This window comes from Lonchura striata, chromosome 2, assembly GCF_046129695.1.
Source record: "Lonchura striata isolate bLonStr1 chromosome 2, bLonStr1.mat, whole genome shotgun sequence".
Lineage (NCBI taxonomy): Eukaryota > Metazoa > Chordata > Aves > Passeriformes > Estrildidae > Lonchura > Lonchura striata.
The window spans coordinates 36,733,987-36,750,575 of NC_134604.1; the positions used below are offsets into that span (position 1 = coordinate 36,733,987).

Genomic DNA, 16,589 nt, shown 5'->3' on the forward strand with positions numbered 1-16,589 from the left:
AACTTCCCACAAAAACAGATGACGAGATGTGAAAAAGATAAGAGTCGGCGAAGGTTTGATTTTCTTCAGTGTATCTTTTCCAGGTTAGCCTTTTAACAGACATAATTACTGTCAGGGGAGATAACTGTAAGTCCTCATGTATTAGTCAAGTGAAATCCTGACTGTGTTTCACCTGGTTTTTAAAGGATGCTACCCACAGCACTCCCTTGTGTTTCTGCCAGTCTCTTTCCTAAGGAAGCTTTGAACCCTAGAGGCAGTTTTGGTCATATTTGTAAAAGCATAAAGGTCCCAAAGATGCAGAAAATTCTGTTTTTTTCATAACAATAAGCAGTTGTGCAGACAAGACAGGTGTGCTGGTGATCACATGCTCCTGGATGAACTCAATCCTTTGTAGACCTCAGAGAAGCACGTGAGGGTGTTGCACTCATGGAATATGCTTGCTCTGCACATTTTCCAGGAATCAGGCTTTGTGAATTCATTTGCTCCTGGAAGAAATAGTTGCTTTAACTGTTCATGAGAAAAACAAAATTGATTTAGCCTAACAGGTTTTAAACAACTTTGCCACTGTCCTGTTGAAGTTGAATGGGGATGATCAAAAAAACCTCTTGTCTAATAAATAATAAAGAGCATTTAAAAGTCTGGTATTTTTCTTGTCTCTAAAAGGGTAACTGTTTATGTGCACTCTTCTCAGTATAGATTAGTTTTTAAAAACTATTAATAATGAAAAAAGGAAAACTACATTTTTGAAAAAAATATGACCAAACAAAAAAAACCCTGGAAGGCAGAGAAGTTTATCAAGTTATGGTTTGATGTGCTGGCAAGTTAGATAACGTAGCAATAAAAATGTTTACTGTGTGCAGATACTCAAAATCTGAGTTGTGTAAGACATGGCTTCGATGTTTCAGAACAAAAAGTTGATGAATACTGTTTGACAAGAAGCTCAACATGTCCTGGCAATGGGCCCTTACAGCCCAGAAATCCAACCATCCAAAGCAGCGTGGGCAGCAGGGCCAGGGAGGGATTGTGCCCCTCCACTCTGCTCTGGTGAGACCCCACCTGCAGGGCTTGTCCAGCTCTGGGGACCCAGCAGAGGAAAGATGTGAACCTGTTGGAGAGACTCCAGAGAGGAGTCATGGAGATGATCAGAGAGCTGGAGTGCCTCTCCTGTGAAGACAGGCTGAGAGAGATGGGGTTGTTCAGCCTGGAGAAGAGAAGGCTCCAGGGTGAGCTTATATAAGCATCTTCCTGGGACTTCTTACAAGGGCGTATAATGATAGGGCAAGGGGGAGTGGCTTTACACTGAAAAAGGATGGATTTAGTTAGATAGAAGGAAGAAATTCTTTATTATGAGGCACTGGCACAGGTTTCCTAGACAAGCTGTGGCTGCCCCATCTCTGGAAATGTTCAAGGCCAGGTTGAATGGGGCTCTCGGCATGGTTTAGTGGAAGGTGTCCCTGCCTATAATAGAAGAGTATGAACTAGATAAGCTATAAGGTACCTTCGGATACAAATAATTCCTTAATTTTATGATTGTTAATTTTTAGTTTAAATTAATTTAGGACACAATTTCAGTGTAACTTTTAAAGTTGTTACTCTTTGTAACAACGCAAATTCTGTATTGGTAGAACAACAAGAAAAAAAGCACATACAAACCTCAAAAAACAAACCGGATAATATGAGTGTCTGGTGAGAGAGTCTGAATCCTCTAGGAGGGCAAGATAAATCTCACAAGGTAAAAGATGCCTTTTCTCCATGGCCTCTCTTTCTGGCTTGAATATACAAGGAGAAAACACCAGGAGATTTATACATGCACTGCTCTTCTGTGGAAACTTCTCCTGGCAAACCAGTAGGTTTAATGAAGAGGTGCAGCATTACTCTTTATTTGACACCACCACTACACAGCCTCTTGCATCTTCACGAGCCTTCCATGTGAGGAAAGGTGTTCTGCAGCCCCTGTTACCCATTTGCAAGGCATAAGAAGGTCTGGAACTGAGTTCAGATCAAACTGTATCAATTTATCAAGAGAGAGCTAAAATGTATGTCACCAAGGGCTCTGTGGAGCCTCTGTGACTTGACCATGTAAATATTCTGAAGTTTCAAGGCACATGCTGTTTTGTCAAGGTGGTAGCTACATTATTCATTAGTTGTCTGGACATCAGTGTGGCTTGCTTCTATCAAGAAGTCTTAATTCTGGAATATTTACCCTTATAATAGGAATACACAACATTTTGGAGGAAAACCTTCCAAAGAACATTCATTTAATCATGTAATTCTGTGCACATTATAAACTTAACACCAAAAAAACCAATATGGAAACTTCTTCGGAAACACTGTTGAAGACACTAACACTATTCCTTGTGCAGATTGCTTGTAATCAACTTTCCTTTGCTCCTTATATATTAATCTTTCTTGCATGTGTTTTCTTATGGCCCATTGGGATGGGTCATGAATCCAAAAATGAGAAAAGAATTAATGAAGTACTCTTACTGGGATTTGACATGAGTAAGACAGGCATTGATTACTTTGTCCTTTCAAACTGCCAGTTTTAGACACATCTGCATGTTCTGCAAGATGTGGCCCTTAAAGAGGACATGGCTCTGGGGCATTAAGACCTTACCATTACTAGTAGGATTAGCAATATGGCTAAAATGTTCTTCCTAATGGAGTCCAAAGTGATATTCCAGACTGTAGTATGACTCCCAAAACCCTCTTGGCTGCATTTCCCAGGTCAATTTTTTGCAAGCATATTACAAAACGCATTAATCTCTGAATGCCATATTATGTTGTTTTGCAAGCTAACAATGCACATGTATTCTGAAATATATTTATAAAAGTAGTTATACTTAAAATATAAAACAAATAAGTGAATATAAAAAATCTCAAAACATCCTAAATCCTCAGGCTCCACCCTTTGCTCCTTCATAGATAGATCAACAGTATAAAATTGTTGTTTTTCTCTAGAGCAAAAGTTCACAGCTGTATTCAAAAGTATGCTGATGAAAAGTGATTCATAAGGTGAAGTAATCATTTTTATCCAGTGCATTGGCAGACTCCAGCCAAATTACACCATAAAAGAAATATTATATTTGACAGCAAACTGTTAGCGATGTGAAATTTGAGAATGAAAACTATCTGAAGACTTACTTATGACTGTGCTGCTCTCTGATGGCGCCGTGTTTTTCTTGCCCAATTGTGGTCAGTGTGTGTTTTTCACATCTTTGTGAATTTAAGCTTTAGATAAATTTCTAACCTTCTTCTGTTGTGAAGTAATTTGCATTTGTTTGGTTTAGACATAATTGTAGGTTATTACATCTAATTTGTCTGCTACAAATTGTTTACTACTTAGAATTCTTACAATGAAATATAAAAGTAATTAAACTTGTGAAGTTTTGGGCTACCTAACAGGTGTTTAAATTACATCCATTTTGTGTGTTGACTTTTTGTTTGAAAAAAGCATGTGTGATCCACGAAACTGCTATGTACTTAATGCTAGATGACTTAAAACTGTAACAAATGATTACAGGGACTTAACGGAATGGGATAAACCTCTTTATTCCCTTTGGCATGAGTGACTGGGGAGCAAAAGGTTGTGACCCACAGGGTCAAGAATACTGTGTGGAGTGTTTGAGCGTAGTAGATTTATCAGACAATCCTATTCAGGCTCTGCTTTTCCACTGAAGCTGTCCTGATGCTCTGCAATTAGTAGACACTAGTTACCAGGGATGTTAATGATGTTAATATTCCTTCTGGGCTTTGTTTGTTTTGTTGTTTGTATAGAGTACTGACTGGGGCTTCTGAGTGTGGAATTCACTTGCAAATGAATTATTTTTTATCACTAGGATGTGTTCCAGCTGTTTTGCTTTGGGTTGTTTTTCTCTGGGAAATCATGGTTTCAGATAGCAGTCAGAGTAGCAAACTTTGAGAAGTTATAAGCAGTTCTCCTTAATAAATATTTCTTCTTAGGTTGAGGGAATTTAGTTTCCTCTCTGTCACAAACTTTATTTCTATTTTTATTATCCTGTTATTAAAAAAATTATTAACCTGTTACTTTTTAGGAATTAAATTAAGCATTTATCAAGGATTTATAAGAACCTATTGAATAAAGTTAGAAGTGAGGATGTCACTACATCTGTATATTCTAGGAAACCCGTGGGATATTTTACAAAAGAATGTGCCCTTGCTTAAGCTTCTCATTCAGGAATTAAACCCCTATTGATACATGAAAACAGACTCCTATTCATATGTTCCATATGATTTGTAGTATCCTAATCCTTGCCATGAATCCTTTCCTTATTCTCAGCATCATAGACTGAAACACATCAATTCAAAACATGACTTCTTCATATTTTTTTTTAAATGTCAGCTCTTAGTTGAATACAGTGCTAATCATCTTTTCACAAGTGCTGGCAGTTTCCTAAATTCTGTTGAAGAGTAATTTACTTTCAGTTATTTAAAAACTTGTCCTCTTTGCATATGGTAAAATTTACCATGAATCTGCACATTCATGCAACTATGTAATTTCATAAACTTTCCATTTCTTCCACTTTTACTAGCGCTTATACTTTTCTCCTTCAACTTCAATCAGTCTACTTTAGGTGAAACATGTAAAATACTGTTGTTTTTTAAAAATGCTGTATTTCTAGTAGCCAGTGTAAAATAATTAATTTAATTAAGCTTTAGCAAGTAATGGGTAGAATGAAAGACCATGCAGCTGTTACGTACTGCCTGGTTTACTTACTTGTTAATAACTTACTTGACTTCAATATATTTTTCTTGAACTGTGGTTGCCATACAAAAGTAAAACTTTTGCTGTAGTTTCTTGCTGGATTACAAATAAAATTCTGAAACCATAATGATCTTTTCCACAGCTGGCTAGTTTTCATAACTTTATTATAAACAATTAAAATTATATAGGTCCAAGAATTAACATCTGCCATATGAAGTTAGGAACCCTGTTTGCATAACGTTGATGAGTATATTAAAGTAGTAAAAAAACCACCAAGAACATGCCACTAGAACTTGGATTCATCTCTACCTAAAAACTGCAAATTAAAAATTAAGCAGCCTTGTCTAATCTGCTTTCATGGCTTTGCAGTGTCCAGAGCAGTCCATGAGTCAGCATCAGGTGCAGTTAGAAAAAAGACACGTTCTGGCTTGGGAAGAGATAGATGGGGGAATGTAATCCCCTGAAGAAAACAGTCCAAATTTCCTGGCTATTAGTCTAACCTTTTTCACTGGAAAGCTGTCAGAGCTGGAGGAACAGTTCATGGTGCAAATCTTTTGTCTTCTTTTGTTTTGCTGATTTTCTTCCTTTCCTGTTAAGATGGGGAGTATTAGCAGGTCAAGTGGGCCAAAAATTTCCTTTGCATACTACACTCTTTCTTTACTTTGCCATATTTGGTTTGGTGCTTCTGTTGGAATTAAGGAGATATGTCATCAACAGTCCCTGTTTATTTATTCTTACTAAACCTTTATAAAGGGAACACATCTTAGAAGCAAGACAGAAACAAAAAATCTCTCCTGAAGCACTCTGTACAAGAGAACTCACAGGAAAAAGGGAGAAGGATGGCCAGCTTCACTGGATGGGTACAGGCACAGCCCACAGTTTCATACCGAGTCCTTGGTCTACCAGTCACACTTGACATTGTTTCTTACAAAATACTGACCTTGAAAAAAGTGCCTGGCACAGACCAGTAGAACAGTTAATTCCAGTTGGCTGCACATTTGTATCAAACACTGAAGTAGTGGCAGATGTGCTTTCTGGCCTTCCTGCAGCTGTCTCACAGTTGTGTTCCACAGCCAAGCCAGTTGTGTCGCTTCTCCAGATGTGGATTTTGTCCGTGCGGATTTATTTACCTGGCTGTGCCTCTTCTTTGGGCTGATAACTGACTAGCACTGTTTTTCTTCATGAAGTTAAGTCCAAAACTGACCTTTAGTTTTGGATAACAAACACAATGCAACACCTTCCATTCCCAGGCCTGCTGGGATTGCAGCCACGTGAAGGTTTGTTTGCAAAACCATTTTTATATGGCTTTATAGTTTCAACAACAGCAAAGTGCGTTGAGCTTGCTGGCTAAATGTAAAATGAGGGCAAGATTAGTTTTATTTTTGGCAGACAAATGGTTACATTTGTGACTTGAACATTAAAAGTGCATGAAAATTCCAATATGAAACAGGCAAATTCAAGTTAAGTTAAAAGTTAAAATCTGATTTTCTGGCTCTTGTTTACTATTTTTTGATGGTTTTTTTTCTACTGAAGGAACCAAGGGTTGACCATGGGCTGATATTTTCTGTTTTTTCATTCACTGCAGGGATACTTTGTTATTAAGGACAAAGAAACTTTCAGAACAGCTTTGGAGAATCTCCACTTTCCATTCCCCCCTTAATAAGGTTATGCCATTGGATTAAACTTTGGATACGTGAGGACATTTATGTTAAGTGTTGGCTGTATTTTTCAGTCTTTTAATGTAGAATAAGACAACTTGAAGTCATGAGAGGTTGTCTTATTTTCTCCCCATTCATGTCAAATGTCTGACTTTCATTTTTGTTTAAAGTCTTCAGTAATGGAGAGTCCATGCCATCCTTAAGCAATCTATTCTTAGCCATTTTTGTATAAGAGTTTTGCAGAGCCTAATTGAATTTATCTTGATACAGTTTTGGTCCATTCCTTCTTCTCTCATCCACAAACATGACGGAAACAAATTATTTGCTTTACTTTGTAGCAAACTTTAGTAGCAAAGACTTAATCACATACTGCTATTTTTTTCTCCCCCTTGTTTCCCTCTACCCTATTCTCCTTTGTGATGCACAAGAGAATTTATTTCAGCTGATAAAGCTTGATAAATACAACAGAGCAAGACAACTCAGTGTTTTGCAAGTTGTAGCCTTTCTTTTGCATCCCAAATCAGCTTTTGCTTTTTAATGCTTCACAGTTCTTATTCTGTATTTGTGTAGTTGCTTGTTTATATGTATGTACATATAATGCACATGCAGTTGATAATAACATCCTGGGTTTTTTTTCTGAGCCAATCTCTTCCACTTCATAAAATCATAGAATCGCAAAATGGTTGGGGGTTGAAAAGAGCCTTAAAGATCATCTAGTTCCTGCCTCCCTGCCATAGGCAAGGCCACTTTCCTCTAAACCAGGTTGCTCTATCACCACTCTCACTACTGAAATTACTGAGTAGCAGACATCCAGAATTGGTCCTTGTGAATACCACTTGGACTGTCCTTCCAGTTTTTCAGGAAGGCATTGACAACTGTTCTCTCACTGCCCTTGTCTAACCAGTTTTGTATTCATTCTAGATATCTTCCATTAGATTATGTTTCTGTGGTTGTTGTTGTAAGAAAATGTCACATGCTTTAGGTCCAAAACTTGAATTAAGTCAACAGCATATGACACATACTGCTTTGCATTCCTAGTCACAAAATGTGACCCAGTGTTACAAGGATTTTTTTTATAAGTGTGTATTCATTCTTAGTCATGTCCTCATGATTGTCTTCCAGGTGTTTACAGGGTCTGTTTATGTACAACCTTCCTCCTTAGGAAGCCAGTTGAACTGCAGTTTTGTCTAATTCCTCCTTTCCCAGACAATACCATAGCTAGTGTTCAGCACTGTCTTTTCTAAAAATAGCTAAACATCCCACAGTTATGTAGCTTTCTCACTACTGAGTTCACTTTGGTGACTCACAATCAGTCTGTACCTGGCTTTCTCTAGGAATGCCAGGAAAGTTCAGATTATGCTACATACTTTGTAGCTGACAAAAGCAGATGTGGTATTTTTGCAAAGTGAAATAATTGCGGGAGGTTCTACTGATCTAAAGTATACCAACAGCATTTAACTTCCCAGCAATAATTTTTGGTAGACTATTTTCATAAATACCATGTTCTTGCTTCAATTAGTTAACTGCAGCAAGTATTCAGTGTAACATAATTAATTTGATTTTGCTTTGTATTTTTGATGAAATCTTGTGTTTTATCTAGATGATTATATACATTCTTGATATGGAGTTAATTCTTTCTTAAAAATTGTTTTTTTCAAAAACTCAAAATTGGAAGCAATTCCAGATGTTCAGAAGCCACATTTGCGTGATTATTAGGAGAAGAAAGAACAGGCATTGTCCATCACAGAAGTGACACATCCTCCCTCGGACTGTGACCTGTAGGCCTGGGCTTTGTGTCAGGTCACTCCAGTTCTCATGACCAGTCTCTTAAGGTGGCCTTTTTGGTTTTTTTGGTTATGCAACTTTTTATTCCAAATACTGCACCTGGATGTGCAGCACTAAAAATATGATCTAATTGACCAGCACTGTATTAATTTAAAACAAAACTGTTACGTTAGAGTAAAATGTGGTCTCTTGCTGAAGTACAGGCCAGCAAGGGAGTTACTTAAGAGTGGATTTCTGTGATTGCACTGAAATTTGGTTTTCAAAATAGTGTTTTCTTGAGGCTGTGCACAAACACTTTATTCACTTTATTCTGTTCTTCCAGAACAGATTTTACATTTTAATGTCATTTCAAGACTTCCTATGGTACTTACAAGCATCAGAGGCAAATACCACAGTGTTTATCTTGGAGATGTGGGTATGAACTCTAGGTTAGTGGGTAAATCTGAAAGGGGCAGTCATCACCACAAAGAAGTAGAAATTAAATTTCAACAAACTTTGCAACATAGTAATTTAGTTTGTGTGTAACAACCAGCTGATGTTGTCCTAATGCTTATGGCTAAATACTTGTAATGGTCTCGATGGTTTTGGCAACATTCTGCAATATACAGAATTAAAAATGTTTTCTGAACAACTGAGTGAAGATCTCAAGTCAATGTACTAAAAATAACTCACTGATCTTCACTCTCTATCCTAGTTCAGCAATGGCCTGGACACATTCAGAATGATTCCTAATTTCTTTAAAATATTTTTATAGCTTTTAATTTCATTATAAATTTATCCTGATCATATATGTTATTAAAGGTCAGAGATGGGATTAATAAATGTAAAAATATAAATGGATTTTCTTTTAATCACATTTTTCACAAATAGAAACAAAGCAAACAGCCAAACCTTTCCCTCAAATCCAATTATTGGATCATTTGGGAAAAATCAAATGTTGTATCCATTTCTCTTGAATGCTTGAATTAATCAATCAATGAGAGAGGTTTAGCTCACTGAAATTCTGAATCATTTGCAAAGAGCATGAAATATGTTTACAAAACATAATTTCAGCAAATTTAGCCTCTTATTTTTTCTTTTTTTCTCTTTTTTTTTTTTCCATTTGCAAAGGGCCATAAGAAAAAGCCAGACGAAAATCTGGCAGTAGATAAATTTGGCACAAGTCTCCTTCTAAGATAGAATCACTGCAGGTGCCAGTATTATTTAATAATGAGCAAAACCTGTTGTGGGTTTAAGGATTATTTGTTTTGTAGTCTTGCAACAGCATGTCCCTTCAGTGAGTGACTCATTGTTCTCAAACAATGCGACGGCATCAGTGCAGCCCTGGCTCCAGAGGTGGACGTGGCTTTGTACACGTGTCGAGGTCCATTTCTCTGTGTCATCGTGCCTCTTGAGACAATTTGACTTCCCATCTCCATGTCTCCAGGGGTTTTTTCCATTTCCTATTTTTGTTCTGTGCCTGATTTGGAGAGAATGTTTGGGTTTTGCTTTAACAGAAGGTTGCTGTATTTTGTTAAAACACTTGTAAGGAAAAGGTCAAAATTGAAAAGTGGAAAAATTACATAATTTCACAAAATTCAACAAATCAATTGAAATAAGCAGATAAATCCTTCAGTGTTTAGTCAGCTTTTTTAATTGCTTGGAGAACTGTATTCAGCTCTGAAGTCCTCAGCATAGGAAAGACATGTACCTCCTGGAGCAGGTTCAGAGGAGGCCATGAAGATAATCAGAGGGCTGCAACACCTTTCCTGTGACAAGCTGAGTTGGGGTTGCTCAGCCTGGAGAAGAGAGGGCTCCTGGGAGACCTTAGAACACCTTCCAATACCTAAAGGGGATTTATAAGAAAGGTGAGGACAGGATTTTTATAGAACCTGGGCAAGAGGTTAATGGTTTTAAACAACAGGGAAATATTTAATTGTTTCAAACTAAAAGGGTAGATTTAGACTGCATATAAGAAAGAAATGTTTTATTATAAGGGTGGTGAGACATTGGCAGAAGTTTCCCAGGGAGGTGGTAGATGTCCCATTGCTGAAAACATTCAAAGCCAGGCTGGATGGGGCTATGAGCAGCCTGATCCAGAGGATGGTGTCCCTGCCTTCGGCAGGGGTGTTGGACTAGAGGATCTTTAAAGGTCCCTTCCCCCATAATGTTCTATGGTTCTATGTTGGCTTCTTCTATTAGCTGTGTGAGGCAGGGGTTTGATGAAGGATTTTGAGATGGGAATGTGGCCACCTGAATGATTCAGTTGTTGCTCCTGAGCCCACAGCACAGCATTGATGGTACAAAAAGATACCGAACGTTGCGTCCAGATAAAATAACAAAATTGCTTTTGTTGTTTACAAGATCTTTTAAGAGAAATTCCACCTACTGAAATTGCAGTTACTTGCATGTTTCAGAAAGTGCTAATCTCTGAAGAAATGAGAGTGTTGTAAGTAACAGGATAATTAACATAAGTAGAAATCTGATTTCAATTTGACAGTTACACAGAAAACATGATTAACAATCAGGTGTGAAGTTGATTGATAGCAACTTTGGTTTAGAACTCTGAATCCAGTATTGTAATTTAACTTCAATATAAATAGCTTTATTTTTAATTGTTTTGCAGTGTCACATTCTTCACAGAATTGCAGAATTTTTGTTCTAAAATGTAATTCCCTGGATTTACATGAGAGCTTAATGGGACCATAGGCCACTGTTGACTACATGGTTTGTCATTTCCGTGCACCTTTTCTTTCCAAGTATTGGAAATTATGCATTCAACTAGGGTCAAGAAGAAAATAATTTACTTCCTCCGTAGTGCTAATCTCACCCTTCTCTTTGAATGTTGTCCCTATTTATGGTTCCTTTGTTCATTTACTTTTTTATAAAATATGATTTTATATTCACTTCATGTAATGATGCAAAACCATGGCTTTTTCAAAAGATTATTTTATACTTCAGGCACAACTAAAAGACATGCTATGGATACATTCTTTAGTGTTTTAGTTAAACACACAAGTTTTCTATCTGATTTGGAGGCACAAGTTATGAGACTTTTGTCTGAATTTTGATCGTGGTTACATTTGCACATTTAAAAGTTTGAAGTATAATTTTTATAAAGTACAACTCCTCTGATTTCAGTTGTTTTTAATGTGATTTCTGACATGTTTTCCAAAAGCTGCATGTTGTCCATGGGGTAGGAGATTAGATTTTTTGCTTATAATTATACCTTATATTTTTTTTCACAGTTCTGGCTTGAATAGGTAAGACCTGTGTTTAAAAATAGAAAGAAAATATATGTTTAATCTATAAAAGCAGAAATTCACAGGAGAGTCTGGGTATGAATAATTTTTTTTCCCATAAATTTACATCTGGATTTCCTCAGTGCAATTTTTCTTAAGAAAGAGAAATGAGCTTTCAAGAATAACAGAGGGACAGCTGGGGGGAAATGTGGAAGAGCAGCTCAGCTTGTAACAAGAAAGGGCAAAAGAGAAGATGGAAAAAGAAAAAGAGAAATAGATGCAGAAGACATCGCAGAAAAATGGCACCTGTTGCTGTTGGCTTTTAACGCTGAGGAGAGGATGAGGAATTAATCATTTAAGATCATGGAGTCCAGTTGAAAAACAGGAGAGAGATATAGTAACTTCTCTAAGCAACTTTAAACAGAAAATTGTATTATCCTCTTGCATAGGTCACAAAATACCCTAGATAGCCTTTAATTCCTATAAGCAAGGGATTTAATAGCAAGAGGTATAGCTGGCATGTTCAGACACAGTCACATTTCATCACTATGATCCTCCCTTCTCCATAAAGAAGACACCTTAACATGGAAACACAATCCCCCCGACCAGTCTTCACAGGCAGAGGTGCTGCAGTAAAATGCTAACACATGTCCTGTGCTTGAAGTGCTTCCTTCCCATGTGGCCATAATGAGAGCTCTGCATGTAGGAGTTTCTAATTTACTCTTACCCTGAAGGATACCATAAGCACTGTGGGGATGTTGTTAAACATGGCATGTTGTTACTACTGTGAGCTGCTTCCTGCTTACCAGTTCCATGGGTGAAAAGTGACGTTCCCTCAGAAGGTTTCTTGTGCAGTGTATGTTTATTGGTCACAGAGGAAATCTTGAGAAGAGCTATGACAAGACATACTAATAAAAAACCCCAAAACAGGCATACTAATAAAACAACCCAAAATACAATTGCTGGCATCCAGGCTTGCAGTTCAGTGTGGGAAATGCTTCCCGCAGGATGGAGGGAGAGTACAGTTAACTCATGTACAGCACCTCTTTACATATACAAACATAATTACAGTTAGTTCATGTCTTGTTGGAAATATAGTTTGTATCAAGCCTTGGCTCTATTCCACTTTTGCTGTTTCCTTTACGAAAAAATAAATGTGTGTGGCCGTAAGTTAAATTTATAAATATGCACGATTAAAATCAACCATATTTCTCATGTGCCAGAATAGTCCCAGCAGGGGAATTTTGAGAACCCAAATTTATTGCTTTGGCTCCTTGATTCTTCTGCTCCTTTGGCTCCAAGCATGTCTCTGGCCAAGCACAAGCTGGAACAGAGTAGAGCATTTCTGCTGTGTGATCAGGTACGTGGTGCCAGAAGGGACAGCTGGCAAAGTCACTGGTGCCCTTGGCTTTGTACCAGGGACAGTCCCCATCTGATGGGAAAATGCAGCCAAATTATGTACCATTTAAATTGCTGCTTGCTGGGCAAAAAACAGTGTTGACCTCTTGCAGAAGGGATTTGGTCCCTGGGACATTCAGGGTGGTGGGAAAATAGAGCAGTAGAATGTTCTGGTTTGGAAGGAACCTTAATGACTGTCACAGGCTGGGACACCTTCCACTAAAAGAGACTGTTCAAAGACCTGTCCAAGCTGGGCTTGAATGCTGCTAGGGATGGGGCATCCACAGCTTGTCTGGGAAACCTGTACCTCATCACTCTCACAGTGAAGAGTTTCTTCCTAATATCTAATCTAAACTTGCTTTCTCAGTTTAAAGCCTGTCCTCCTTGTCCTATCACTGCATGCCCTCGCAGAAGGGTAGGTGAGCTACACCAGGTTCCTCTGATGCCATACAACTGTTACCCCAGCTTTGCAAGTTGAATAGTGCCCTAAAAAAAACCCCTTACAGTTCACTAGATTTTTCCTCTCAGGGGTGTCTGCAGTGCTGGGCACATGTATTGTATTGTACTAGGCTCATTTGAAGCTTGAGTAGCTCGTGGGGGTCAGCAGAGTGCAGGCTTTTTCACCCCTTGAGCAATGAAGCATTGAGTAAAAGTTATTATAACCAATTAGTGGTGGCATTATTATTACCAATTAGTGGCTGTATGAAGCAAATCATTACTCTTAGTTCAGTTATTAGCAGCCAGGTGTTCATGAAAAGTGCCATGTGCAGCCAGTGTTGTACCTCAGCAGCCGGTGTCGAGGCCAGTCACTGAATTTGTGATGTCTCTGCAAGGGGGTGGACACAGCACACCTCCCCCCACTCCCCTCCCCCCAAAAAAAGTATTTGTAGTCAGTGTGTAGGGCTTTTTTGGTTGCTGCCAGTGTTGTGTACCTAGTGAATGAATAAAAATGGTCACTTCAATCTCTAGACCAGCATTCTGAAACCTTAAATATAGTGAGTTCATGATCCATGATGTAAAGCAAAAAATTAGAATTACAATTTTGTTGTTGGTTGCCTCTTCATTTGTTAGAGTAAAATGGTCATGCCAGAGAAGGGGAATTACAGTACAAATTGCTCTTGACTGCAAGTATTGTTTGTCTAGGGCTCCTGTTTATAAAACCCTTAATAAACACTATTTTTGCACACCCATTAGTTTTGCAGAATGGCTTTACAGAAGACAATTTAGACAGCAAGCAACATTAATAAAATTTTATTTAAGAGCTTAATTGAACTTTTTACTTTTTAAAAATTAAATAGGAAATTAAGGGGGGAAAAAAAATTCTAATTGTGTCTTCAGCATCACTTCCTTACTGAACTACATATTTAACTTTGATGTATTTTTCAGGGAGATTCACAGCTGTAGCTCCAAATACACATAAAAACAAAAAAAAAAAAAAAAGAAAAGTAAGCATAATTAATAAAATTCCAATACACTAAATAACTTTCTGCATAGAATTGAAATTTTTTGTGTAATTAGAATAGGCATTAGAAGTATTTTTTGTTTCCTAGAGGAAAAAAAGTAGGGGGTTGGAGTGCTGTTTTCTCTTTGCATGATTCAGGTGTCTTGTGATTTTCAGTATTAGTGAAGAAAGGATTTGAGGTCAGTTTAAAGGAAATGAATTGTAGGTTAGCATCCATCAGGGTGCTTCGAGCACAGCTGGGCAGGGACATCTGGTGGTGCAGTAAAGGAATCACTGAACACTTGCAACTGGAAGTGCAGTTGCATTGGAATGATTAAGGAGAAAACATAATTATGGTCATACTATGATTATTTTTCTGTTCTGATATTATTCTAGAGACACGTGCATGTTTAGATTGCAGTTTGTGTATGGTTTTAATTTACTGGAAAAGTAGAAACTAAAGCTCTATTCATGAGCTGACAGCTTGCAGGCATAATGTGTTGGACACCTTTCACTCAAAGAGCATTTAACCTACAGTCAGCTGGAGGCTTAAAATCAAACTTAGGAAACTGGACTGTGGTACTGTGGATGGAGTGGGATATATGTTAAACCTGTGCATTTGGACTCTGACTTCTATCAGTGATTCACTGTGATCTCTGGGTTAAACTGATTGGAGTTGTTTCAGTCCATAATTTTTGTTTTCAACCCATCTTTGAGTCCATCGTTCTGTAAAAGTGCTGTGATAGTGTTTCAGCTTCTGAATTGTATGTATGGGTAAGGACTCATAAATTAAATTACTGTATATCTTTGGTTTCAAAGTTCTATGTTAATTAAAGATACAATGAGCAATTTTAATTTTACATATTTACCTTAAACTCCTATACATCATAAATATGTGACCCATATTTTAAATGCAGTCATTTTAAAAGACAAACTCATTGCAATGATTTTTTTGGTGCTGTGTGTAACTGTGCACATGCTGACAATACCAAGTCCTTGGAAACATGTGTTGAAGGTTGTAACCTTGGGAAGAACTTCCCAGGAGAGTTTAGTGCTGTGATGTCTTACCAGCTCTGCACCAGGCACTCCCCTGCCAGGACCAAGCAAGACATTCTTCATTTGTGAACATCTTTGATCTTGATATGTTTTTCCTGCTGTTTGTGTGTTTCCAGCCATTGGTAGTACATGTTGATCATGCAGGGAGCCTTCTGGGAGATGGTGTCACCTGCTCTTGAAGGGTGTGGGCACAGCATTTCCAGGGACGATGTGGTCTCTGCAGCTGGAAGGCAAAGGGTTGTCATCAGCTGCTTCTGTTTACAAGGCTTTTGCAACTGCTGTCCTGCCTTCCCTTAGTGTAGGTGTGCTCTTGAAATGGTGGTGTTGATAAGTTATTGGTTTATACTTTGTGTACTGTGTCAAGAATGCATTTTTACCATCATGTATTCCCCATGCAATTCTACAAAAAGAAAAGGGGAGAAAACACAAATATCTCCTCCTATGCTATCAATATAGTTTTTCAGGAGGGATCAGTAGCAGCTGCAAGCTTCAGCTCCTTTTATTGTATCCTGGACAGATAAAAGTCAGTAACCCAATTCTTTCATAGCGAAATACAGGCTCCTTGCTGTGTTCATTCTTCACAAAAGGAACCCTATAGTTGGTAAGAACAGATATATATATTATATATGTACATATACATTATATATGTACATATTATATGTGTACATACTATCAAGCTCAGAATCTGAGCAACTACTGACTATATAATTGAAAAACTGGGACTTTCAGATTAAGAGTCTTTTTAAAGTAAGAAGCTGCAGAGATCAGCACTTTCCAAAGTGCAATAATTTGTCTCAAAGTCAGAGAAACTATTCCCTGCAGCTTTTCACAAGAAGGGTGGGTGTTCATTGAGATCCAACTCTCCTTTCTCTCCTTGCAGTAAAAACTTCTGTTTTGTTAAACTCATCATGACTACTTTTCCACAAAGCAGCAGTTCTTTATCATCTCACATTGTTATCCTAGTGGTTCTGTTACCATCCTTGAAAAATTTCTCCACTTTTGGTTTGGGTAAAAAAGCGAAGTACTGGCATTTGATGCTATGTCCTTTGTTTCAGAGATGTCCCAAGGCTGTGGTGACAACTGGGAATCGAGGATAACCACGGAGTTGTTGCAAACGTGCTGTTAATGAAAAGCTGGTGTTCCTCCACAGCCCTTCTATGCCACATTTAATCTGTAACACTTTTATTGCCAGCAGCCCATTATAGAGAAATCTTTTGGTTTTGTCTTTCAGGTGCAAAGATGGCTTGAAAGGATTTACATACTCTGCACTAAAGTAAGTAAAGTTTCTGTGACTAAGTAAGACA

General features: G+C 37.8%; 1 protein-coding gene across 2 annotated transcripts in view; it reads left to right on the forward strand.

Moving 5' to 3' along the window:
* TMEM135 (transmembrane protein 135) overlaps positions 1 to 16,589 on the forward strand; it is a 158,265-nt gene that overhangs the window by 123,505 nt on the left and 18,171 nt on the right. For both annotated transcript variants that reach the window (XM_021545028.3, XM_021545029.3), the window contains exon 7: positions 16,517 to 16,558. In XM_021545028.3, the coding sequence (XP_021400703.1) occupies positions 16,517 to 16,558 (42 nt within the window). The remainder of the gene's footprint in view (positions 1 to 16,516; positions 16,559 to 16,589) is intronic.